Genomic DNA, 26535 nt, shown 5'->3' on the forward strand with positions numbered 1-26535 from the left:
TTCCCAGCATCTGTGTGGTAGAGCACAACCATTTGTAACTTCAGTTCCCAGGGGCCTCACACTCATCTTCTGCCATCCTCTGTGTGTGCATATAGCAGAGACATACGTGCAGACAGAATGCCCACGCCTGTAAAAACAAAAGGAAAGGAAAGGGTTTTGTGGGGTTTTTTTTTTTTTTTAAAGAAAAATGCATTTATTTTTAAAGGATTTTTAAATTCCTGTGAATGTATGTGTACCTGTGTGAGTTTATATGTACCTCTTTCATGTAGGTGCCCTCAGAGACCGGATGGTGTCATACCCTCGGTATTGGAGTCATTAACCATTGAGCTCTCTCCCCAACCCTACTGCTACTACTTACTTATATATTTATTTTTAAAGAAGCTTTGTGTTGTTGATAGATAGTCTTAGCTGTCCCTGTGCTATGCCCTTGGTCAGCCTTTTCAGCACTCAGTAGGTGCCTGTGGCAATTCTAGCTCCTTCTGTTCAACCCATTTGCTGCCCCTCCCTGTACAGAGCAGCAGCACCTTCCCCGAGATATTTTGCCAATTTACAAAGTGCAACTGCAACTTCTCTGCATTAGTTCTTTCTTCAGGCCATCTCTCTGTTGGTCCCACCAGACTGAGTCCCGCGATCCAGGAGTCTGGGAATCCCTTTGTCTCTTTGCTGTTCACACATCCCACTGCTCTGTTCAAACAGCCCCCTGAACTCACAGCTTCCTCTTCCTCCTTTCCTTTGTTGTGGCTCCCTCTACTGTTTCCAGCCCTTGAGCCCCTGGCAGTTTTTCTGTGGTGTGGTCTCTGCTCTCATTGTGTGTTATCCCACACCTGCCGCTGATTCACACCTCCAGCTGGGTTTCCTTCTGTTCCAGCAGGCCTGGCAACTGCTGATTCTCCAGGCTCCTCTCTGAAGCTTCCCTGACCGGTTGGAATGTCCTGCTCCTCCTCCTGCAGCCTGGTCTGTCCAACACATCACTGGTAACAAGTGTCTTCTGTGTGTGTTACAGACATGCTCTCCAAGGAGCCTCCATGGTGTGATGGCTCCAACTGCTACGAGTGTACTGCCAAGTTTGGAGTCACGACTCGCAAACATCACTGGTAAGAAAGACCCACCACCGTCTGCAGAGAAGCACTTCCAGACTTGTCCATGAGGAGCCGTGAGCCCTTCAGGGCCTGAGCCGCCTCTGGGCAGAAGTTAACCCAACAGAATGAGGAGATGATAGAACTGAGCAGGATCCACTGTGAAGGGAGAATAGGGAAAGCAGGAGCACCCAGACTTGTGGCTTTCCTGGGTGCTAAGGACTAGACAGCAGTCTTAGCAAGGTGGGGCAGCTTATATTCTTGCTGTTTGCTTTAGCTTAGCTACTAGTTGGTATTTTGTTAAGAACTAAATATTATGTGGGAGTTGGTGTGATTCGGCTGGCAGTTGGCAGAGCTGGCCACAGATGCCCGTCAGAGACTGGCTTTGCTGGCCATTTGGGAACAGTCTGCTTTTCAGTGCTTCTCACACTTCTTTCTCTGTCTCCACAGTCGTCACTGCGGCCGTCTTCTCTGCCATAAATGCTCGACCAAGGAGATTCCTATTATAAAGTTTGACCTGAACAAGCCTGTGCGGGTTTGCAACATTTGCTTTGATGTACTGACTCTGGGCGGAGTCTCTTAGTGAGCCCCCAGGAGGGTCCAGGCCTGCATCCCCTGGTACCTCCCCAGCAGCTGCTCGACTCACCAGCCTGCCTCCTACCCAGAGCGAGAGCTGGCAGTTGTCTTCCTGTGGCAGAAGACTGGACCATTACAGACCATGGTGTGATCCCATTTCAGATGATTCTGTGTGACTCTCAAACTGTGGTCTATTGCACTAGATGTCTCAGTGGTTGGACCAGGCCAGTGTAGCCTGGGTGACTCATGTGATAGACATCGGCTAGCAGCACATAAGGACACTTGGAGTCAATGTTCCCTTCTGATTGTATAGCGTCCATCTCGAGAATACACAGTCTTCCTGCCTGGGCTGACTCAGAGGCAGAGCCTGGCAGTGGAGAGCAGCTGCCAGACAGAGCTGATTACTCTAGGGTGGCGGCTCCTCTGCGTGGCTATGGCCTTTAATAATGCACAGTGTTTTCATAAAGATAATAGGAACTTCTTGCCCTCAAGTCTTTTCTTTCTTTTGTAAGCTAAGCTGTATTTTTTAGTGAGCTGCCCCTTTTAAAAAGGTGAAATCTTTCTAAACAGGGTTCAAAGATGAGAGCTGAAAAATTGTGGCCTTAACAACGGAAAGCTTTACCAATGTTGATACTGCTGGTGTCAGAGTGCAGGGGCAGCCTGACACCAGCAGCTGTCTCACTCTCTCGTCTTGCTGCGCCTGTCTGTGGAGTCCTCAGTCACTGCCACTTGAGTGGTAGAAGCAATGCACTTTGACTGTGCTGCACTTTTCCTCAAGCTGCATCATTGGTGAATCCAACTCAAAAACCCCTTCACATCCCTTCTGTAGTGGCTCTGACGGCTAGCTCAGACTAAACCTCAGCACACACTGATCTTAAAGGGAAAACTGCCAAGAAGGAAGAACTCATATGATGAGAAAGATGAGTATGACTTCAGTCCAGGTCCTCTCTCCTTGATACCTCCTTCCTGCTAAAAGCTTGCCTTGCATGCTGAGTGTTGCTGGTGCCAGTTTTGAGTAGTGCCCTGCCCCATCAGAGCCAGCAGCCAAAGGCCCTGGCCAAACTATGAACAGCCTGTTTTGGAAGTCTGGCTGAAATGTGGAGCAAGGCTCTGAAGCACAGGGTGTTGGTTCCTCCCACTGCCTGTATTAACCCTGGGATGCTAGGCCTCTTTCTTTTTAATGTTTGGCCAGTGTTTTGGGTTGTTTCTGGTGTGGATTTTTTTTTTTTTTCAATTTTATTATATTGCACACTGAAGGAGAAACCACCTTTTTTTTATTATTAAAGAAACAAAAACCCAACTACTCTGAGATGAACACTAGTTACACTCAGAGACTAACAATGTCAATCATTCACACTGATCTTTTTGAGACATTTGATAGCTGCCCCCCCACCCCATTATTTGCATTACTGGAGTACGGATGTATGAATAAAAGGGACTTCTTTTGGCATCGCTTTCTTTCTTGGATAGTGGTATGTCCTCCATTCTGTAGAGTTAGACTTTTTAACTGCCTACATACATAGAAAATGTGCTGATAAACCAGTGTGCTACTTCCTGAAAATACTTGTGTGATTTATGTTTAATATTAGCTTGTATGCAGGGGTTGAAAGGAAGAGTTACTTGGAGGAGTGCCACTGTCCCCCCAGCCTGTGACTTACTTCATAGGGAATTTCTTATGGAAATATTTAGCCAGTCTTGGCCAACAACTATATGAAGGAAGCATGTAGTCTGTTTGCAATTTATTGTTGCCTAAAAGGGATGATGGAGAATTTAGTTGGTACCATGATTTTTTAATGAGGAAAGTAATTATGGTTCTGCTATGAACCAAGGCGGTTGGTACACATAAACTTGTTTTTTCCTGATCACAGTGGAGAGGGGAAAATAGGAAATCAGGATGAAGCTGATCATTTTGTCCTTGCCCTACAACACCCGGTTCAGTAACAATTTTGCCTATAACTGTACTTAAAACCTGAAGATCATGCCCCAAAATATGTGGGTTCAAGCTTCTATTCTTTCAGAGGTCAACATAGTGACCAGCTATGGCCGAAAGAGGCTGTGTGACTTGGGCATCGGTACCCATGCTTTAGCCATGGCTCAGGCATCCTTCCACAGCCCGACCATGCCATGCTCCCTGCCCTACCTACACTCCTGCTGTACACTGCCCTGGCCAGGATCAGACTTACTGTGTATCTCTCCTGTGTTCTCTCCATGCTGACCAGACTTCACCATGAAACTGCTTAGCTGTTCTTGTCCAGTCTTAATCAGTACCTTGACAACTTGCAGCAAAACTTCATTTTATTAATTCAAAAAGTTGCCAGTTGTGAATGAGCAGAGCAGGAAGAATCAACATCACTGAAACACAATTGCTGCATCAGTTGGCACTGTTATGCTTGCCTAGCTGTTTAACTGCCTCTTACGCATCTCTAGTCTTACTGTGTACTGCATCATTAGGGCTTTTTGGTTTTTTAAAGACAGGTACAAACCATGTGCTGAAACTAGTTTGCTGTGACCCTCTAACAGTGGCGTCCCGCAAGCTTCAGTGCCTACACTGAGGACCCGGACCCACACCCCCACCCGTTTCCAGTTGTCTTCTCACCGGTGTCTCACTCAGTGATGTGTTACAACACTAGTTCTGGGCCTATTCCACCCCAACAGTTCAGTCAGGGCTGAATATTAGACTGCTCGGTTCACCTGCCATATTCTCTCCAAGGAGTGGGGTCCACATTTTTATCCTCTACCTCAGAGCCCTGAGTTGTTTCTGACTACCTGTCAGCTTCCTCCTTTTCCTTGAATGGGTCTTTCAGGGCGTGTGGACTCACTGCCCTTCCCAAGTCGTGCCTGCCCCCATACTCCAACTGTTCCAGCCCTAGGCTTGTTCGCAGACAAGGGGTGGAGGGCAAAGCCTCTATCTAGGTTTCCTTACCTGGAGAAAAAAAACTTGGCTGAACTGCCAAATACTTAGTAGGCCTGAGAGGCAGCAATAGCATCATGTACAAGCAAATGTATGCCTCCCTCACAAACACTGGCTTCCTTCAGGTCCAGCCCCCGAGAGCCACCTGAAGCCAAAGAGTTTCCTTGCCAGCCCAACAGAGGAAGCAGCTCAGCAAAGGCCTCTGAGTCATGCTCACTGCACAACTGATCTCATGAAAAACTGAGTGTGTGACTGGTTAACTACATAGTTAAATTCCCAATGTCAAAGATGCCTTAAAGACTTTCTCTGGAGGGTCACTGCCCATACAGTTCCTCTCTTGTGTGCATAAATAATACATTAACTGTTAGAACTGACAACATTGGTTTTCTAGAGCAAGGGAGTCTGGGGACTGCTGGACTCACTGACTTGCCTGTTTGGGAGCCGTGTGGAGCTGGGTGTTCTGTGACATCCTTGTAGGACCAAGGACAAGGCGGCAACTGGGCCTTTAAAACTGCAGGCACATGTTTGGATAGATCATTTCGGCTTCCAAACTACTCTGGTGGTGCTCGGTGTGGGAATGGCAGCATCATCTGGGACCATGGCGCTTAGCAGCATTGTTTCTTTGGAGTCTGTGTAATGGAATGTATTTTTCAAATATTGATATTTTCATTTTCTGTAATAATTCCTTATAATAAAAATGAGGCAAAATTGTGAATCTTAAGTGGAAGCTTTAATTAAAGACATTTATGTTATAGCTACTTCTAACCCAGAGATACCAATGGACATTAAAAAAAAAAAATTCTAAAAAATTGAGCCAAGCAGTGGTGGTGCATACTTGTTATCACAGAGGCAGGGGGATCTTTGTGAGTTTGTGGCCAGCCAAGTCTGCAGAGCTAGTTCCAGGTCAGCCAGAGCTACCCAGAGAAACCCTGTTTCAAAGAACTAAAGATATGAGGGCTGGAAAGATTTGGGTTCCATTCCCAGCACCCACATGGAAACTCACAACCTCAAGCACCAGGCATACATGTGATACACAGATATACACACAGGCAAAATACTCAAAAGTAATAAAAAATAATATATTTAAAAAACTGATACATGAACAAACGTCTTAAGCAGCTACCCTTTACGTTTCACATTCTCTATTTTATGTGACACATATTGGCAGATGTCACAAAGTAAGTGTTTTGTGTAGAGTGGGCAGCTGCTGCGCTCTCTCCCTGTCTCCTAAGTGCAAGTTTCTGTGATGCATGTGAGTGCTGATGGAGTTTCAGCTGTCTGGTCCGTGGAAGTTGGCCAGAGAATCCTGGACTCCTTTATTCCATTATTGTATAAGGAATCACCCATGATGAGCTTAGCACTGGCCAATATGAAGAAAAAGGGGGTGGGGACTGGCACTGTGGGCTTCAGAGAATGTCAAGGAAGGTCTAGGGGCCTGCAGATTAAAATCTGGTCAATAAAACTGTTCAACCCTAGCACGGAAAAGCAACAAAAATTCTGGTGAGCAGGTCTTCTGGATACTTCCTTGGACAAACATGTTCTTTTCTCTAGCCCACTTTCCTTTTGCTAGCCCACCCAGACTCAGACTAGCTGTGAACTTAGCCCACCCCCTTTAATCCCAGCACTGAGGAACCAGGCTCAGGGCTGTCTAGAATTTAGGATAAGGTCCTTGATTAGTTCACTGTCAGTTCCTGCCCTGGGAGTGCAAATATAATGCTCATGTATGAATGTATGAATCAGTCCAGTGTGTCCAGAGTGAGGCCGACAGGATTCATCGTTCAAGCCCATGAGGGTAAAACCTTTTGTGGGGGTGCGAATGGTGCAGGGTCTCACCTTAGCCCTAGACTGTCAGGAACTCGTCTCGAACTCAAAGATCTGCTTGTCTCTGCCTCTAGGTTTCAAGGGTTGCACCACTATGTCCACAAGAGTTGAGCAACCAAATGCTGGTGGAAAGCTGGGCAAGAGTTGAAACCTACTCTGTGGGGCTATGGCTAATGAAGGTACCCAGGCAGCCTGTGTAGACAGGACTGTTGAAAAATAAACAGGAGACTAAAGGAGTAGGGAGAGAGATTCCCCAGAAGGGTTTGCATGTAGGGATTACATACAGCAAGACTGGAGAGCAGGGCCCACAGGGAAGGAATAGCTGCCAGATGGGCAATGCACGGGACCCCTCTGCCACAGTGCTGCATGTGATCCTCAAAGATCCTCCCCATGAAGCCCCTGTGGACTGGCTGGTTTTGTGTGTCAGCCTGACAAGCTAGAGTCATCAGAGGGGAAGGAGCCTCAGCTGAGGAAATGCTTCCTTGAGATCTAGCTGTAAGGCATTTCCCCATTTAGTGATCCGTGGGGGAGGGTCTAGCCCATGGTGAGTGATTCCACCCCCGGGCTTCTGGTCCTGGGTTATATAAGAAAGTGGACTGAGGAAGCCAGTAAGCAGCTCCCCTCCATGGCCTCTGCATTAGCTCCTGCCTCCAGGATCTTGCTCTGTTTTGAGTTCCTGTCCCGATTTCCTTCAGTGGTAAAAACAAAAACAAAAACCCAATGCTGAAGTCTAAGCAAAATAAACCCTTTCCCCCACAACTTGCCTTTTGGTCATGGTGTTTCTCACAGCAACAGAAACCCTAACTAAGACACTCTGGGAGGTTTAAGTGGGGACTACCCTGATTATCATGAAGAAAGATGAACTACCACAGCAGGGAAGCCGGTGGAATAGCAAGATCTGCCAGCCTAAAAACAGACCAGAAGGAGGAGGGATAAAGAGGAAGAGCTAGCAGGTAGGACCCAAGGGTGCAGACTGGAGTGTGGGGCTCCAAGAGGCAGGAGTCCCGACCACCTGCCAGGCTTCTCCGAGGCGGAGTAGGGGTAGTGGTAGTGGTCATATGGTGTCCTGATCAAAGCCAACTTGGGGAGGAAAGAATTTATTTTAATTACACTTCCAGGTAACAGTTCCCCACTGAGGGAAATCAACAGGAGCCAATGAAGCAGAAACTATGGAGCAATGCTACTGCCAGCTGATTTGCTCAGCTGACCTCTTTTTCTTGATGTTTAGCCCTAGCTGTCCCGGAACGCATCCTTGTAGAACAGACTGGCCTCAAAGTCAGAGATCCACCTGCCTCTGCTGGGATTAAAAGTGTGAACCTCCTCCATGCCTGGCTTCAGCTACCTTTCTTGTACAACCAGGCCCGCCTGATCAGGGGTGACCAGCCCACAGTAGACTGGTGCCTTCAATTAGCAATTAAGGAAAATACCTAGTCCCCATGTGCACACACAGGGATATAAAGGGATCAGTCACGGTGCTTCTTCATGCTTTTAATCCCAGCACTTGGGAGGCAGAGGCAGAGGCAGAGGGAATCTCTGTGAGTTTGAGGCCAGCTTGGTCACACAGCAAGTTCTAGGGCAGCCAGGGCTACATAGAGAAACATTGCTTTTTGTTTGTCTATTTGTTTTTTAAGAAAAAAAAGAAAGAAAATGCCTCACAGACATGCCACAGGCTAATGTGATCTGGGCAATTCTTCAGTTGAGATTCTCTTCCCAGGTGGCTCTTAAGTTTGTGTCAAGTTGACAGCTGAAACTAATTATGACATCTGGTGACAGAGAGGATGAAGGCATTAGCAATGTAGGGTTTGTAGGGCTGGGGAAATGACTCAGTTGATAAAGTACTCGCCATACAAGCATAAGGACTGAAGTTCGATCTCTGTAAAAAGCCAGTCATGATGATATACACCTGTAGCCTAGCACTGGGAAGGAAGTGACAGATTCCTGGAGCTTGCTGGCCAACTAGTCTTGTCAAATAAGAGTTACAGGTTCAGTGAGAGACCTTGTCTTATAGAAGGTGGAGAGAAATACAGGAAGACATCTAACATCACATTTCACCAATATATGCACACACAGACATCATGTATGCTACAGAAAAAAGGCAATATGGGATTTGCAGTGCCTCCAGAAAGAGCTCACAGACTTCTTTATTATCAAGCCCTTTGGATCAGAGATACTGCCTAGCAGTGTACTGCCTGAAGTAGGAGAAAGAAAAGCCAAGGAGGAGGTTCCTGGGGATGAAACTTTCAGAGACGCAGAAGAGCTTTGGTGGGATCAGTGCAGTAAGTGAGGGCTTTATGGGGACCTTGCAGGACATCATGGTCAATAGTCAAGATAAATGAAGATCAAGGGCCTAGGGATGTAGCTCAGTTGGTAATGTGCTTGCCTAGCATGCATACAGCTCTGGTTCAATCCTAGTACTGTATAAACTGGGCATGGTACCACATGCCTACCTACCAAGTTCAAGGCTAGACTGGACACATGAATCTTGTCTCAAAAAGCCAAGTAAAATTTTAAAAAGTAGCAGAGATCAAAATAGGTAAGAATTAGCAAGATATAGTGGCACAGGCCTTTAATCCCAACACTCGAGAGGCAGAGGCAGATGATCCCTGTGAGTTCCAGGCCAGGACAGCCAGAGCTCCAGGAGACCCTGTCTCAAAAACGGAAATGAGCAAGGACAGCAAAGAAGGTGAGAACCGACCCTGCAGAGCAGGCAGGGGAATTCTTCAGGGAATGGAGCTGAGAAACCTGGTGCAGAAGCCCCTCAACATGTGGGGTAGTTACAGAAACCCAGGGGGAGGGACAATTTCACTAATGATAGGGAAGTGAGCTGTTTAATGCACACTCGGGTAGGGGGAATCTGTGTGTGCTCCACCTGTGTGAGCAAAAGCTTTCCTATCCCAGAATCGGCCCATCCCAGTTTATTATCACATCCCACTGTACCAGCCCAGCTCTGATGGAATCAGTAAATTCAAGTTTGCCAACTGGGCGGTGGTGGTGCACACCTTTAATCCCAGCACTCAGGAGACAGAGGCAGGTGGATCTCTGTGAGTTTGAGGCCAGCCTGGGCTACAATGTGAGTTCCAGGACAGCTAGAGCTGTAACACAGAGAAACCCTGTCTCAAAAAACAAAACAAAACAACAACAAAATTCAAGTCTGCCTTGGAGTAGAGGTTTTAGAAATGTCACAAAAGTCAGACATTGGGAGCTTAGTCAATTACCTTGTGACTTAGAACAGTTACCTTGATTCTGCAAGATTTGAGGCTTCTTGGGAAATGCCTGCTTCTCTGCTGAGAGCCACAGTCTTGTTCTGCTACTGCTCCAAGTCTCAGCAGGGCTGGCATGATGCGCAGAGCCCAAGCTCTGATTAGGGCAGCAATGAGTTCATGAGAAGTCCCTCGCTGGAGCTCACAGACTTTATCCAGGCAGTTCTACATTGATCACACTGTGTTCATGAATGTCTGTAGGCTCTGAAGGAAGATGACAGGGGACCAAAGTTCCAAACAGTGTCAAAACAAACTGACCATACCAGGTAGGTTATCATGCTCCGGTCTCAGCCAACAGAATTGTGAAACACATTTGCAAGTGTGGATGGAGTCCTTGACCCTCCTCTTTTCCTGCCAGGAGCCTCCCAGAGCATAAATATTAAGGGCTTTCTGGAGACCTAGGGAAGTTTCTCCATATGTCATCAACATACAAGTCACCATCTTAGGGTGGGAAGGAACACTCGATGGCCAGAGGTGAGCAGCCTGGGTATTCTTCCAAGTTGGGGTTGTCCAAGTCCCCACGATTTAAGTGTCTAGAGTTGTCTTGCTGGTCACTAGCAGGGCCAGTTGTTCTCACACACACACAGTGGGGCTCCTTGGCCCCTGGCTTATACAGCTTCCTGGGGACACCAGTCCAGTTTCTGTTCACACCTCCACTAGGAAAAAGGGAAAGAAGCCTTCTTAAAAGCATGAATTCACAAGCCCCCAGGACAAGAGGAGGGTTTGCAGGGTGTTATATAAAGGAGAAGCCCGTCATTCCACTTCTAATCTCAAGCTGGCTACAAGCTCTCCCGTTTCTTAGGCTTTCCGCACACAATGCTAATACTCCCATCTCCAGGAGAAAGGCAGCGTCCATGTCCCTCTCACGGGGCCTTGCCCCATCCCCTTTTCTTTCCCAAGCAGCAGCAATGCCACTTCCCTGAGCGGTGCTAGTGACTGAGAGGACTCCCTGACAAGCCAGTGAGCAGCCCTGCTCCTCTGTCCTTCCCATCCATGCTGAGCAGCATCTTTGTCTTTGGGCTTGAACTTGGGAGGGTGGGCCTTGATAATTAGTGTGGCAGCAAGCTGTGCTGGCTCTGCATGGCTCCAACTCCGGAGACTGCTGGGTTTCAGGGAAGGAGGATTCCACTCTGGCCCAGCATACCATGGCAACCTCCTATCTTGGGCAGAAGAACCTCACTTACTTCAGGGTACTGCATTTGATAGTTGGCAGACTCAGAGGCCTTGCGGAAGGGAAGTGACAGTTATGAAACTGACCCTGGGCTCCAGTACTCGGGACCAGGATCACAGGTTGCTAGAGGAACTGGCACTATTTGGAACCATATACTTGTATCTTATCCATGAGCAGAGCTGCTTAGGCACCCAAATGACTCCTTTCTCAGTCCAGCTGTCCACTCCAGCCGTACTCCTTACTCTCCACCTGGTCCCTGCTCACAGAGCTCCCTTCAGAGGCACTCAAGTCAATAGAAAACAACACCGGGTGAGGCTCAGGAACAGCTCTGGAGGACTCTGTGGGAAGGCAGGGCCTGGGCAATTCAGTCCTGAATGCAATAGGACAGAAGCAGCTTGGGGTAGGGGGAGGCTCTCAAGGGGTACAGGAGGAATCTAACTCAACACCACAGGCTTCTAGCACCTCCTATATCACCAGTGCCTTCTGAGTCTACCTATATCCAGGATTGTGTCCCAAGAAGGATAACCAGGTCTCAGGCTGTCCTGTTAGGTGGGAGACCAGGCGCCAATGGTGCCATAAAAGCCATGTCTCTCAAAGTTTTCCTTTTTGAACCCCCACCTTACTTCCCGAATTAAAGCAGGAAGGATGGTACAGTGGCTATCCCTGGAGAAAGCCGGCGGCTTTGGCTGTTTGCTCTGTCTCCTCAATGGAGAGATAGATCCCTGGTGGAAGAAGGCAGCTCTATGCCGGTGGTGGTGGTGGCGGTAATGGCGGCGGTGCATGCCTTTAATCCCAGTACTGGTCTACAGAGAGTGTTCGAGGATAGCCAGGACTATTAAAAAAAGAAATCCTATCTTCAAAAAACAAAAACAAAACCAAAAAAGAAGGCAGCCCTGCACAGCTTAGCACACAGGAGTGTGGCCCCTCTCCCCAGTCCTCCTCAGGAAGAGCTTGACTGTCAGTTTGACCCTTTGTGTCTAGGAGCTTTGTCTAGTTCTGGTGTCCACTGCCACCTCAGCAGAGCTAAAGATGTGAGAGAGCAGAGCTAGAGTCTGAGTGCGGCTGACCAGATGGTTGAAGCAGAAAAAACATGTTTGGAATCATTTCTATGGCCCATGCTTGGCAGCTCCACTCACTGCACAGTGCTCGCGCAGGAAGAGACTTCTATCCAGACTGCACTTCCTGGAAATGCTCAGGGTACTAGGGCTTTTATGTTTTGTTTTGTTTTTTATGGTTTGTTACCTTGCTTTTAACAGTGCTAAGGACTGAACCCAGGGCCATGTTCCAAGCAAGTGCTCCACCATTAAGCTACACTCCAGCCACCACAGTGCTTTAAAAACATCTGGGGATGTCGCTCAACTGGCAGAGCTTGCACAGAGCCCCGAGTTCAAACAATGGATAGCACTACATAATTCCTAGTCTCAGGAGAGACACAAGGATCAGAAGTTCAAGGTTATCCTTGAACAGAGAATTTGAGGTCAATCTAGGATTCCCACATGAGATTGTGGTGCAAAGAAAATAAAAATAAAACAGTACCTGAGGGCATCAAAGAATGGGTCCACCTCCTACCCCACTCTCCTGCAGGTGGGAATAACTGTGCTGACAAAGAGGAAACTGAAAATCATCTCTGGCTGAACAGGCAGAAGCAGTCAAGAAATAGTACCTGAGCTAGAGAAAGCTCAGCTGTTAAGAGCACATACTGCTCTTCTTGAGTTTGGTTCCTTGCAGGCACACTCATAGCTCACAACATCCTGTAACTCCAGTTCCAGGGGACACAAGACCTTTGGACTCTTGGGCACTTACAGTCACATGACTTTTTAAAAAAATTTATATGTATGAGTGCTTTATCTGTGTGTATATATGCGTACCACATGTGTTCCTGGTGCCTGCAGAAGTCCAAAGAGGGTATCAGATCCCCTGAAACTGGAGTTATGGATGGCTGTGAGCCACCAAGTGGGTGCTGGATCCCTTTGTAAGAGAAACAAGTGCTCTTGACCAACCCCGTATATACACACTTAAAAATAAAAGTTAAGGGCTGGAGAGATGGCTCAGTGGTTAAGAGCACCGACTGCTCTTCCAGAGGTCCTGAGTTCAATTCCCAGCAACCACATGGTGTCTCACAGCCACTTGTAATGAGATCTGGTGCCCTCTTCTGGCCTGCAGGGACACATGCAGGCAGAATACTGTATACATAATAAATAAATCTTTAAAAAAAGTAAATAAATAAAAGTTAAAACAAAAAGAAAATCACGAAACTTTATGGGCCGGAGAGATGGCTTGGCAGTTAAGAGCACTTGCTACTTTTGCGGAGGACCTGGGTTAGGTTCTCAGCAACCACATGGCCACTGACAACTGCCTGTAACTCTAGTTCTAGGAAATTCAATGTCCTCTTCTGACCTCTGCAGGCACCTGCATATACATACATACATACACAGACACTCCCACATACACACAAAATAAAATGAATTTTAAAAAGAAACAGTACCCGTGCCATTGAATTCCCAGAGCAGCATTTCTCCTTTAACAGGATCTCTGGGAGACTGAGAGGTAAGGAAGAGGCCCAGGTCTCAGGCCTTTGTCAACCCTAAGGTTTTCTTTCTGGTACTAAAGGTCCTACTATCAGGATTTTCCTTGAATCCCCATCTTGTGGTTTGAATATGACATGTCCCCAACAGGTCTGTAGATTTGAAAACTCGGCCCCTAGCTGCTAGAGCAGTTTGAGGAGGTTGTAGAAGTAACTCACTGGGGCAGGCCTTAAAGGTTGTGTTTGCTGCTGGTTCTGGCACAACCTTGGCTTCTCCATCTGTAATGTTATGAGAACTGGCAGCTACACACCTCCACGGCCACACCAAGCCGCTCCACCATGCCTTCTCTCTATGGTGGACTGTACTCTCGACAGCCGGTTAAATCTTTCCTCCCTTCAACTGCTTCATTCAGGTGTTTTCATTACAGTAAGTAAATGAATATAACTCGGAAGATCTAACACGTACAGCAGCAGCACATGTAAGCTCCCTAGTTTAGCAGTCAGTTGTGGATTCTCTGAATAACAAAGAAATAAATAGGTAATAGAAGGATGGCTTAGAAGCTGGATTCAGGAGAGGTGGCAGAGTCAATGGGAAGGCTGCTTACCTCTTCTGGGAGCACCAGACCCGGCTCCCCTTAGCCGAGCTCCACTGGGCATTGCATGGAGGGAACCTGTGCTTTTCTCTCTGCTGCTGTTCACTTGCCTCCGTGCCTTTGGCCACCATGGCCTCCACCTGGGTTAGTTCTGGAGTGGGCAGCCCATCCTCTCCGTAGAACCTTCCAACCAGTCTCCCTGGGATAACAGGGAAAAAGGGCAGAGCAGTGGTAGGGTAAGGAAATAAACCCTTTTCACCCCAAGTTCCTTGTGGCCATGGTGTTTCAGCACCTCAACAGAAACCCTAGAACAGAAACTGGCTCCCAAATCACGGGGTATTGCTGTGACACACTTGGCCAGTTGTTTGGGGAGGACGTGGGAACTTGGGGCTAGAAAAGTCACTGAGTATTCAAAGCTTGGTGAGCTGTTCTATGGGATCATGTTCATGGAGGATCAGAATGTCGAGAGAGATGCAGATGATGGAGGCCTGGCTTGGGGATTCCAGAGGATGTCTGAAAGTCACTTAAAGACTATCAGGGCCATTTGCTATTTTGAGTTTAGAATCTGTGATTCTGGTTAGCTGGGGCTAAAGAGTCAGCTAGCTGCCAATATGGAAAATATCACATTTTTGTCACCTCCAGACAACATCAGTTCCCTGAAAACAGAATCGTGTGTGACACATTTATCAACGTTCTGTAGTGCTTGGGGGAACACTGAGTTACTTAGTAATGTTGAGTGAACATACAGTTTATCAGCTCACATTTTTCTGGGTCCATGTCCAATTACTTTGTCTTACAGAACTATTTAGTTAGTTAGACCAGCACAGAGCCCATGTTTTCTCTCCACCACTTTCTTCTGAAGTCCTTAGTGGACATAAGAGAGTGGACAATAGTTTTTAAAATGGCTTTCAATTTTTCTTAATATTTAAGCTATGAAACGAACTACCAAGTGGTTGCAGCCTACAGGCCAGCACAAAAAGGTTCAGTTCTTTTAAGTACCACAGCTTGCTGTGCCCAAGGCCTGAGGTCTTAAAAGGTACCACCTTACTGGGTAGAGAGGACGCCCCAGAAAACACTTCAGAGAGGTTTGATCAAATAGGAGGTAGCGTGGGTCCAACCTCTCTGTCAGTCCCCGAGGTCTGAGCTGAACTTAGTTTCCAATGGAAAGCCCTAGACTTGATTCATACTCCAGTCCCACTCCCTTGCCAACTTTCCTGTGGTTTTAAACTAGAAATGTCCTCTATAGGCTCGGGCATTTGAACACTTGATTCTTAGTTGGTGGTGCTATTTGGGGAGGTAGTGTAGACTCGCTGAAGGAAGTAGGTCACTGAGGGCAGAGACTTGAGCATTTATAGCCTTGCTGCCCTTCCCCTTTACATCCTCTCTCTGCTTTGTGATTATACTTAGAGAAGTGATCTCTCAGCTTCCTGAATAACTGCCTGCTGCCATGCTTCCCTTGACATTACAGACTTTCTTTCTGGAACCATTATGCCCAAATAAAGTTGCCTTGGTCCTGGCAATTTATCACAGCAACAGAAACTAGTGAGGCTGGAGAGATGGCTCAGAGGTTAATTAAGAGCACTGTTCTTCCAGAGGTCCTGAGTTCAATTCCCAGCAACCACATGGTGGCTCACAACCATCTACAATGAGGTCTGGTGCCCTCTTCTGGCCTGCAGGCCGAATACTCACTGTATACCTAATAAATAAAAATCTTGAAAACAAACAAACAAACAAAAACCAGAAACTAGTACCTCCCTCAGGCCTTCTATGTCAAGAGCAGTGGATCTCTCCTGACTCCTTCACATTCAGGTAAGTACTTCCCTTCATTCATGCCTGATGGGTAAACCTTGTCAGTTCTGAAATATATTCTGATTGCCCATTCCTGTCCATTTCCACTGCCGCCACCTTATGCAAAGCATAGACTAAGACAACAGCCTTCCAGTTGGCCTCTGCTGCAGCTCAGGCTTTCCTATAGTACTTCCTCCACAAAGCATCTGGGGCATTTCCATCCATCTCACTCCCCCAGCCACCCACCCCCTGCAGTGTTCAGAGCACAACTAGAGCTCCATCCACACATGGTGGTGAGTGAGTGCTCGGCCACTAAGGTATGTCCTTACCTAGTAACCTTTAATTTGTTTTGTGACAGACCTCAGTATCTAGCCTGAGGCTTTTGATTCTCTTGCCTCAGTTTTGCAAGTTTTAGAATCATAGGTCTAATCTGGATGCTCTTTTTATTTTTAAATTTTTATGTGTATGAGTGTTTTGACTGAACCTATGTCTGTGCCCATGGAGCTCAGAAAGGACACTGCATGTTAGATCCCCTGGAACCACAGTTACAGATATTGTGAGTTACCATGTGGTACTGGGAACTGAATTTGGTCCTCTGAAAGAGCAGCCAATGCTTTTAACCACTGAGACATCTATCTCTCCAGCCCCTTGTATAATCTTTTTTGGGTTTTTTTTTTTTTTTTTGGTTTTTCGAGACAGGGTTTCTCTGTGTAGCTTTGGAGCCTGTCCTGGAACTCACTCTGTAAAACCAGGCTGGCCTCGAACTCATGGAGATCCGCCTGTCTCTGCCTCCCAAGTGCAGAGATTAAAGACATGCACCACCACTGCCCAGCTGAGTACTCTTTTCAACACGAATCATACGTCACTTCTATGCCTGACTAAAACCTCCAGTAGCTCTCAAAGCACAACTAAAACACAAGCTTCTTTCCAAGGTGTCCAGGTGCCTCCAGCCGTTTGGCTGTCTACTGTGCCTCTCCCTAAGCCACCTGCTCCTCCTTCCCGGGCTGCAGCACAGGGCTTTCTCTAGTCCCCAGCAGGCCTTGCTGACACCCACCTCAGGCACCCCTCCTCCCTCACCTGCCACACTCTCCCAGATCTCAGTATGGCTACCCTTCCTTCTGCTGGTTCTGTTCTCCTGTCATCACAGTCCTGTGCAGAGATGTCTGCTTAGTCAGAAAGCGTCCTGTGAGGCCCAGGACTCAAACAGTTTCATACAGAACATCTGTTTTTGTTTTGTTTTGTTTTGGTTTTGGTTTTTCGAGACAGGGTTTCTCTATATTGTTTTGGATCTTGCTCTGTAGACCAGGCTGGCCTTGAACTCAGAGATCTGCCTAGCTCTGCCTCCTGAGTGCTGGGATTAAATGCGTGTGCCACTGCTGTCTGGCTCAGAGCATCTGTTTTAAATGTTTGTTACATGAACAGATGACAGATCAGGACCTTAGTGTCAGATTAGATATCTTTAGGTTGGCTTATAACCAAATTTTTGGAACAGAGGGCTTTGTATGGCATGGGATGATTCTATCTTGTTGAGTTTTAGACATAATATCCAAAGAGGCTAACAGGAGCAGAAGCAGAGTTTTAGATACTGTATTATGAGAACAGGTTTACCAGCTGGGCCTCTAAGTGTGTATCCAGAGCACAACAAAATCTGCCTCATTTCCCCTGAGGTCCAGCTGTACAACTACAATGATAGCTTCTTAACTGTGTCCAAGTCAATACGATCTTGGAAATTTGTCTTTATTCTCCGATGTCCCTCAAAGTTTTAGATGGTCCTTATTCCAAAGCTTTGGCAGGAATTGCACTGAACACACTCTTGTGCTGTGGATATCTGTACACTGTGTGAGATGTATTGCTGTGACTGGTGTAATAAAAAGCCGAATGGCCAACAGCCAGGCAGGAGGTGTAGGCGGGACTTCTGGACAGGGAAAGAGACTGGGAGGAGGGATCTAGGTCTGAGATTTCAACAGCAGACTCAGAGCAAGTTGGATGTGCCATAGTAAGAACAGTTAACCAAGCCACGTGGCAGAATGTAGATTTTTAAAAAATGGGTTTAAGTTATGAGAGCTAGTTGGGAAAAAGCCTCAACTAAGGCAAACATTTCGTTTAATAAAAAATCTCAAGTTCATTATTTGTAGGCTGGAGGTCCAAAGATAGTCTGACAAGAATACTTGCTACACTAGGGGTATTGAAACAGGAAGATTAGGACTTCAATGTCAACATCAGCTATGCAACAAGTTTGAGGCCAGCCTGGGTTCTATGAGACCTTTTTTCAAAAAATCAAGAAAGAAAAACCCATAAGTCAAACCTCACCATAAAACACCAGCTAGGCCTCAGAATAACTATGACCATCTGAGCATAGAGAAGCTGAATGTGATCATTTCTGATAAAGACGGAAGTAGAAACAACGTCTAACCCCAGCCAGTCACAAGTAGCCAACCAACTTAGGGCTCTGTGACCAGGGACTTTCCAACAAACTAACAGAATCTCTAAATCTAGGGCTAGAGATGAAGCATGGTCTGTAGGGCTTCATCCCAGCATGCAGGACTTCAGTAGATCAGCGACACTTCAACTGTCACTTGGCAACATCCTGGAGAACAGGAAGAAACAAGTGTACTGAGGAGAGAGGACATGTATGGTTGTGACCTTGGGGACTATCTAGGGCAGACTAAGGGTATGCTAACTGTGGGAAGAGGAGTAGATGTGGAATAAGGAAGGTCAACAATGGACAAAGAGGAGGAGCAAAGAGGAACGGAACGGAAAGGCACTCACTTCAGATCTTATAAAATCAGAGCTTGAACAACTGGATGTTGAGTAGAAGAGTTAAGGAAGATATCATGGTTCTCAGAATAAGAAACCCAAGCAATAAGGAAAGCAAGCCTTTAGAGGCATTAGGGGCATGAAATTCCAATGGTAAAGGGACACTGGTATCCACAAGAAGCCAGTCAAGCCCACGTGGGGCTCCATGAGAGGTGGGGCTGCACACATATGGAAGGACTGGCCTCAGCCACCTAGATTTCAGTGCTCAGGAAAGACTGTAGTGATCGCTGTCTGAGAGTCTGCTCATTTAAGAGCTACATCCTTCATGTATCGGCAGTAAGCAGAAAGTGTGTGCAGGACAACAACACGCAACTGCCATTAACATATGAGATGGAGGCAGTAGGATCAGGAATTCAAGGCTAGCCTGATCTACATAGTGAGTTTGAGACCAGCCAGGTTGCATGAAATCCTGAATAAATGAATCAATGAATGTGTGATTGGCACACCTTCCATCTCAGAAACAGTTCACTCGGGATTCATCAGAGAACAATCAAAAGGAAGCCTCAGAACCATGCACAAGCCTTCCTAACTGTACTGGAGCCACAGGGAGGATGCCTCTTGGAGCTCGCTGTTCATGTCCAACACAGATGATACTGACTGGGGGCCACTGACATCAAAGTAGAAGGCCTGGCAATCCTCTCCCAAGATTATCCACAACTTCATCTTCTTCTGGGGATTACTGTGGAGACTCATAGAGGTTTCCTAGTGAGATCCAAGCTTGCTTTGCCCAGCAGGTCTGCATAGGGGAATGACTAGACTGTGGGCGTGGTTACCTAGTGTTTGGAAGGCTCTGCACTTGGCTGTGTGGTGTGCTTTGATCTAGCAAGGGGGAGGTCTTTTGCCTTGCCCATTGGCATTGTTATAAAAAGCCCATTTGAAGAGTCCTCCCAAAGCTATCCTGTGTTTCTGTTTGTCTCATCTCTGCTATCTTTCTATCTACAAATTCCTTATTCCTCTCTCCTCCTCATAGGAACCCTGGAAAAGGTGGGAGCTGGCCTCCCACAGATTACTCCTGCACTACCAGCAAGAACCTAATGTGGAAAACCCGGGGCTGGTTTCAAATTTTTACCTTGAGCACAGTTCCTAAAGAATCCAGGTACCCTGAAAAACACGGCAAGATAAGCAACTGAAATCTATGGTCAAGGACTAAATCTATAATCAAGGACTACATACCGACAAATACATAATTTTTCTCGTAGAATGAAATCCAATTTTGAAGTATCAGTATCTCAGAGGAGGACAAGCCAGTTACATCATCCACGAGTCCAGCTTCAGAAAAGTCTCCTGTCACAAACGCTCTAGATGCATCCCGGCCTTCAGGAAAGAAGTTGCCAAAGACTTGGTTATAAATCACAATATTTTACCAAGTAAAATTTTTCTTTCTTTCTTTCTTCCTTCCTTCCTTCCTTCCTTTCTTTCTTTCTTTCTTTCTTTCTTTCTTTTTTTTTGAAGGTAGGGTTTCTCTGTGTAGCCCTGGCTGTCTAGGAACTCATAGACAAGCCTGGCTTAACTCACAGAGATCTGCCTGTTTCTGCCTCCCAGGGACCTCTTGGACCAGGAACATGAATTTTTGGTAACTGTCATCCACTTGGTTTTTTTGTATATTTGTTTTTTTTGTTTTTTGTTTTTTGTTTTTTCGAGACAGGGTTTCTCTGTAGCTTTGGAGCCTGTCCTGGACTAGCTCTGTAGACCAGGCTGGCCTCGAACTCACAGAGATCCACCTGCCTCTGCCTCCCGAGTGCTGGGATTACAGGTGTGTGCCACCACACCTGGCCCATCAACTTTTATTTAATTTCAATAATATTCAATTGATAAAATTCAAAATGGTAATTTCTGGCTCCCATGACGCTCCACTCCTGGTTTTCCCAGCACCAGTCTACTTAGCCCTAGGGATCAATTATGATCTGCACCTTCTTACTTGACCATCTTATCCACCCGTGTGGTTTCAGATCCCCCTTCTAGGCTGTATGTTTCGCCCAGGCATTTCCTGAGCACTAGACCTGTATATCCAACTTCTTCTCAGTGTCACTTAGCTGTCTCACAGCCAGCACAAGTTCAAAAGCCTATTCTGAGCTACTGGTCATCAGTCCCAGGAAATGGTCATTTAATCTCATCTAGTGTTCCTTATCACCAGTTGCCCAATCTATAAATGCAGGCTTGATACCTCTTTTATCCCCCACCCCATCTAATTAGTGCCAGAGTATTTTCTTCCTAAATAGTTCCTGTATTCATTCACCTGTCTCTACCTGCTACCCAATAATCCCAGTATGCCATCATCTCTCAGGTGCACTACCACAGAAGACTCCTAGTGGGACCACATTTCATTCTACCAGACTAGTCTTCAGGTAACACTCAGACTAGCACTTAATTTTATTGCTATAAATTGTGTGTGTGTGTGTGTGTGTGTGTGTGTGCATGTATGTCTGTATATATGCTATATGTGTATGCATGTCTGTGTGTATGTGCATAAACACTTGAGGGGGCCATTGGTGCTAAGATCTGAATTCAGGTGCTCTGGAACAGCAGCAAGCACTCTTAACTAATGAGTGAGTCTCCAGAACTACACTGTTTTTTATTGGTTTTGTTTTTGAGACAGAATCTTACTATGTTATGTAGCTCTGGCTGACCTATAACTTGCTACATAGACCAGGCTGGCCTAGAACTCAGACACTGGCCTGTTTCTGAGTACTGGGATTAAAGGTGTGTGCCATCATGCCCAGTTCCCCAGACTGATATTTTATTTTTTTGTTTTTTTCAAGAAAGCATTTTTTTCTGTATAGTCCTGGCTGTCCTGGAACTTGCTCTGTAGACCAGAGTGGCTTTGAACACAGATCTGCCTGTCTCTGCCACCAGAGTGCTGTGATTGAAGGCATATGCCATCATACCTGACTCTAGACAAAAACAAAACAAAACAAAAACCCCCACCTTTTTGCTGGACAGTGGTGGCACGTTTTTTTAATCCTAATAACTCAGCAGATGCAAGAGGATCTCTGTTAGTTTGAGGACAGCCTGATCTACAGAGCAAATTCCAGAACAGTCAACAGTATATAACAGAAAAACCCTGTCTCAAAAAACCAAAACCAAAAAAGAAAGAAAAAGACAAATCACCATGTCATTTTCTGTCAAAATCCTCAGAGCTCCCTTTGCCTTATGAGAATATCCAAAATCCTTACCTCAGTAGCATTTGCCACCAACCTTATCTAGTCACTTTCTCCTGGGGCGGTCTCCCACTTTCCTCCTCCCTGACTAGGTCAGAGGCTTTGGTAAACTTACTTTTCCCTTTAAAAACACATCACAAAACTGGGTTTTAGTACAAGATGGCTAGGTCGATGAAGTACTTGCTTTGCAAACTGGAGGGCCTGAGTTTGGATTCCTGGCCCCAGGAAGACATAAAGACACAGCAGGGCATGCTCGTCACCTCAGCACTGGAGAGGCGCACAGGGAGACAGTGCTTTAAGCCCACTAGGACCACTACAATAAAAAGACATTAAGAGCCAGGATTGCTGTGGATTCATGGACAGCCTGGGCTATATAATGAGACTTCATTTAAAAAATGAAGTAGGAGGAGAAACTGGGGATGTATTTTAGTAATAAAATGCTCACCTAGCTGTTGGAGAATATTACTTTAAGATGTGTTACATTTGTTTATGCTCTGGGACATTTGTTTAATTATGAAAAATTGTGTTGTATTTGTTTATGTTGCATTTGTTTAACTCTGTGAAGCTGTGTTACTGTGCCTGTGTGAAACACCTGATGGTCTAATAAAGAACTGAACGCCGATAGCAAGGCAGGAGAAAGGATGGATGGGGTTGGCAGAGAGAGAATGTATAGAAGAAATCTGGGAGGAGATCAAGGAGGAGCAAGAGAAGGAGAGAACTTCAGGGGCCAGCCACCCAGCTACACAGCCAGACACGGAGAAAGAAGGAAAGGAAAGGCATACAGGCAGGAATAGAGAAATATAAGAGCCCCAAGGCCAAAGATAGATGGGATAAGTTAAGAAAAGCTGACAAGAAATAAGCCAAGGTAAGGATGGGCATTTATTATTAAGAACAAGACTCCGTGTGTGATTTATTTATTTGGGGGCTGGGTGGCAGGTCCCCCAAAAGACCAAGAGCCAATGAACAGAAAGGCCAAAAACAACCAAAAACACCTAGCATGTATGATACCCTGCATTCAATCCCTAGCATTAGAAAACAAAACAAAACTTTTAACAAGTGTAACAAATCAGATGTGTGGAGAAACTGAAACTCACATGCATTCCTTGTGGGATATACAGTGGTAGAGAGACATGAAAGGGTAACAATCACCATGTGAGTCAGCAGATCCACATCCAAATGAATACTAGGGGAACTGACAACTTATTCACCAATTTAATACTAGAGATCTCTATACGAGGTGGAAATAGGGCCAGCAAGATGGTGAAGTGGATACAAATGCTACAACAAAGGTTGTAGGAGCCTGACAACTGGAGTCTAATCAGTGGAACAGGGTATAAAAGCCAAATGCAGTGGTGTGCATCTGTAATCCCTACACTCCCACAGCAAGGGCAGAGGCAAAAGAATCACCTTAGACGTTTGCAGGCCAGCCAGCCTCAAACACACAGCTCGGGAGAACCAAGAACAAGGAAGGAACTGCGGCACACACACACTGTAAGCATATAGACTGACCAGATAAAAACGTTAAACTGGAAAGAACCCAAAAGTCTATCAAATGCACTTTAGTATTTAAACATGCAATTATTACTTGGTCATAAAAAAGAATGAATGCTGAGTGTGGTGGCAAGCCTTTAATCTTTGTGAGTTCCAGGCCAACCAGGGCAATGTAGTAAGACCTTAAAAAAATAAAATAAAATAGAAGAAGTATTGGCCACATGCTGATACACTGTGGATGAATAAAAGCCAGACTAAAAAAGAACATGTGTGAGATGGGATGGGATTCTACTTACAGAAGGCGCTATCAGTAGGAACAGAATGTTCACAGGAATTGCCAGGGGCCGTGGGGAGGCAGAGAATGGAGAGGGGCTGCTAATGGGTAGTTTCTTTTGGGCATGGGCAAGATGTTCTGAAATTTGATGGCGGTAATGTTTGCATATATAAAAACACTTGTACACTTTAAAATACGTTTTCTGTGAATTATATCTCAATCAAAACAAATACTGACGGCATAAATGAACAAATCTGCTTCCCTAATAGACTGTGTGGGGATTTCTCAGCACCTGGCCAAGGTAGGACCCACAGCAGTAGTCAATAAATGGAGGTCAAATATTGTATACACAGAACTCAACAGATACCAGCACATACAGTGTAAGGATCCTCCCAGAAGGGGAAGTGTTCATGCCAAAACCTGTGCGTCTACCCATGATAGAGGTTATCAGACGTTTGAAGGACAGTGTCCTAAAGTGCAGTCGACTGGCAAGAAGAAAAAGAAAAAAGCCTGGATTCCAGTCCAGTTTTGCTTCTGACTCTATGTCCGGGGTAGGCCCCTTCCTCTTCTGGACTGTTTGTAGTCTGGAGAGAAGGAAGTGAGTAACTTGCATTTAAATGCAGCTTCCTAATTCTCTTAAAAGACCAGTGGAAAGCTTGAAATTTTTGTCAACCTAGTCACTAGCCTTAGGCTTGCCCTGCATTTTTCTCCCCCAAACAGTGAGAGGTAAGTCTCGGTTAGAAAAGCAACATTTTAAAAATTACTAGCTTGGGAGCTGGAGAGTTGGCTCAGTGGTCAAGAGCAGTGGCTGCTCCCCAGGAGGACCCAGGTTCCCAGTACCCTACTGCACATCACAACCATCCACACCTCCAGTTCCAGGGGATTTGAAAGCCTTTCCTGGCTTCCCTGGGCACCAGGCACACAGATGGTTCCGAGATGTACAAGCAAGTAAAATGCTCACACATAAAATTTAAAGACAAATTTAAAAATTATTAGGCTGGACGTTATACCCATATCTTGTAAGGACTTTAGTCAAACGACACCTTTCAGTCCCCTCGGTTGTTAAAAGGGGGAGGGAGGGCAGCAGAATAAAGTTAATTTGATAAATGTCCTTAGGAGGGCAAACATACCCAGTTTCATTTTAAGATTTGTTTCGTCTTGTTTTTGAGCCAGCCTGGCCACAAATTCCTGGCCCAATGGATCTATCTTCCTAGCTGTCTCAGCTATTCTAATAGCTGGGACCACAAAACACCACCACTTCTGGCTTATTGCAGGTATTAAAAAAGACTGTAAGAGTTACTTGTTTTCCTCTGTTCTAACTTCATTCTCCCGGTTCTTTTTCATTATCTTTTAAGAAAAGCGGACAAGTGCATCTACTAGAACCAAAACAACAACAACCAAACAACAAACAAACAAAAACAAAAAAACCAAACCAAACAAACAAACAAAACAACAAACAAACAAAAACCAAAAAACCAAAACCAAAAATACTGTTTTTTTAGGAGAAACGGGGTGGGCGAAGCAAAGGTTAGCTCGGATCACTCTGAAGTGGCGGAAAGCACCGTAGCTATATAGACCAGGTAGACTTCTGAATGAATGGAAGCAGTAGCTAACGAGACACATCTTTCTCCAAATCAGTCACACACAGCGGCGGACAGAAAGCGTGAGGGTACATAACCTAGCATAGCTGCGCCCGGGGCGCAAACCAGGGTCGTGCAGCCTTGTCCTTCCTGCCACAGCAGTCAGGAACGTGGGGTGACGGGGCGCGGATGAATTAACTAATGGACGAACATATGCCGCTCGGATGGCTACGGCCCCGCGCAGGAGGAAAAGGTGTGAGAGCCTCGCTGATACCTGCGAAGCCGCTATAGTGCGCCCCAGGCTCGTAGTGCCTCCGGCCAGAGGACACGTCGTAGACGCGGCCGAGCAACGCCAAGTACAGACCCGGGTCCCCGGGGCCGCCGCGATAGCGGGCTAGCTCCTCGGGTACGAAGAGGCGAAGGCCAGGGCGGGGACCCCACCAGTCCATCAACCACACGGCCACGACCGCCGCCGCCGCCGCGACCAGGCTCAGCACCACGCCAAGCCCACATAGTCTCAGCATCTACACAGCAGCACACGAGCCGCACTTCCGAAACTGCCACCTCTTTAGCCACAACTAAGATGGCGGAGACGCCGGCCGTGACGTCAGCGGCGCGACGCTCGACCAGCTTCAGAGTAAAGTTCACTCTTCGGCTCTTTCTGGTACTTTTCCAGCATAGCTTGAGAACGTGAAGCGTGGAGGAGAAAGTGGAATTGCATCGAAAAACCATCTTGGCTTACAAGTTATCTGCCCTCAACAAAGATGGCGGCAAAGGAGGCTAGACGTTGACTTACACATCACAGGCGTGCTCTTAGGCCTTCACCTAGCTGTCGTGAGCTGGTAAAATCCTCTTCTTGACGGCTCCGTTGCGACATCGGGCCTCGCTCCACGGCCAGGAAGCCGGAAGTCGCTGCCGCCGCCGTCGTCCCCACCCCGTCCCCGCCCGCCTGGAGCTGTCGGAGGTTGACAGGTCGTGGCTGGGAGGCGGCGGCGGCGGCGGCGGCACCTCCGAGCACCCAAGACGGAGGCCCCATGGGGAACGCTCCGAGTAACAGCAGCGAAGACGAAGCGGCGGCCGCCGGGGGTGAGGGCTGGAGCCCACATCAGGACTGGGCTGCCGACTCTGGCACGACCCCCAGCCCCGGCCCGGCGGCCGCGGTGCTGCCGTCCGCCGCTGCACTGCTGGAACCCGCCCGGCTGCGAGAGGCTGCGGCTGCGTTGCGGCCCGCACCTCCCTGCGAATCCCTGGTGTCGAGGCACCACGGCGCGCTATTGCGTTGGCTGGAAGAGAGGCTGGGCCGCGGTGAAGAGTCCGTCACCCTGGAGCAGTTCCGGGAGTTGCTGGAAGCTCGTGGCGCCGGCTGTTCGGGCGAGCAGTTCGAGGAGGTCAGGATGGGCTGGCGACTGCCGGCCGCGGGCAGGGTGGTCGCCGATAAGGTCGTGAAGAGGTGGGCGGTTGCTTTGCGGATGCCAGCCAGGAAGTCATAGGGTCC

General features: G+C 46.9%; 3 protein-coding genes across 6 annotated transcripts in view; 2 read left to right on the plus strand and 1 right to left on the minus strand.

Annotated features, from left to right (window-relative positions):
- The window catches only part of Ankfy1 (ankyrin repeat and FYVE domain containing 1), a 68459-nt gene extending 63175 nt beyond the window's left edge, over positions 1-5284 (plus strand). For both annotated transcript variants that reach the window (XM_036197196.1, XM_036197197.1), the window contains exons 24-25: positions 1004-1094; positions 1527-5284. In XM_036197196.1, the coding sequence (XP_036053089.1) occupies positions 1004-1094; positions 1527-1659 (224 nt within the window). In that variant the 3' untranslated portion in view covers positions 1660-5284. The remainder of the gene's footprint in view (positions 1-1003; positions 1095-1526) is intronic.
- LOC118589696 (neuferricin) lies at positions 1-25767 on the minus strand. Of its 3 annotated transcripts, XR_004945688.1 has the most exons (5): positions 25315-25766; positions 19711-19851; positions 13945-14131; positions 9621-10300; positions 1-127 (listed from the first exon to the last, which is right to left on the minus strand). XR_004945688.1 is itself a non-coding variant. In XM_036197198.1 (4 exons), exons 1-4 carry the CDS (start codon positions 25562-25564, stop codon positions 10087-10089), a joined length of 792 nt encoding a protein of 263 aa, XP_036053091.1. In that variant the 5' UTR covers positions 25565-25766; the 3' UTR covers positions 9483-10086. The 3 variants fall into 3 exon arrangements, 2 of the variants coding, with proteins under 2 accessions (XP_036053091.1, XP_036053092.1); XM_036197198.1 differs by lacking the exon at positions 1-127 and having other exon boundaries at positions 9483-10300; XM_036197199.1 differs by lacking the exons at positions 1-127; positions 19711-19851 and having other exon boundaries at positions 9483-10300; positions 25315-25767.
- Positions 25765-26535, plus strand: part of Zzef1 (zinc finger ZZ-type and EF-hand domain containing 1) — a 110352-nt gene continuing 109581 nt past the window's right edge. The window contains exon 1 of the mRNA XM_036195252.1: positions 25765-26490. Coding sequence (XP_036051145.1) covers positions 26075-26490 — 416 coding nt within the window. The 5' untranslated portion in view covers positions 25765-26074. The remainder of the gene's footprint in view (positions 26491-26535) is intronic.

Source organism: Onychomys torridus, chromosome 8 (genome assembly GCF_903995425.1).
Source record: "Onychomys torridus chromosome 8, mOncTor1.1, whole genome shotgun sequence".
NCBI classification, from domain to species: domain Eukaryota; kingdom Metazoa; phylum Chordata; class Mammalia; order Rodentia; family Cricetidae; genus Onychomys; species Onychomys torridus.

What these genes read in the sequence shown, in the direction of transcription:
- LOC118589696 (XM_036197198.1), bottom strand. Translation starts at nt 25,564, where the DNA reads ATGCTGAGACTATGTGGGCTTGGCGTGGTGCTGAGCCTGGTCGCGGCG. An exon ending in GAAAAATTATGTATTTGTCG is followed by an intron (nt 14,132 to 19,710) that starts GTATGTAGTCCT and finishes CTGTTATCCCAG; the next exon opens with GGAGACTGGTTGGAAGGTTC. An exon ending in GTCTGGTGCTCCCAGAAGAG is followed by an intron (nt 10,301 to 13,944) that starts GTAAGCAGCCTT and finishes CCTTTTTCCTAG; the next exon opens with TGGAGGTGTGAACAGAAACT.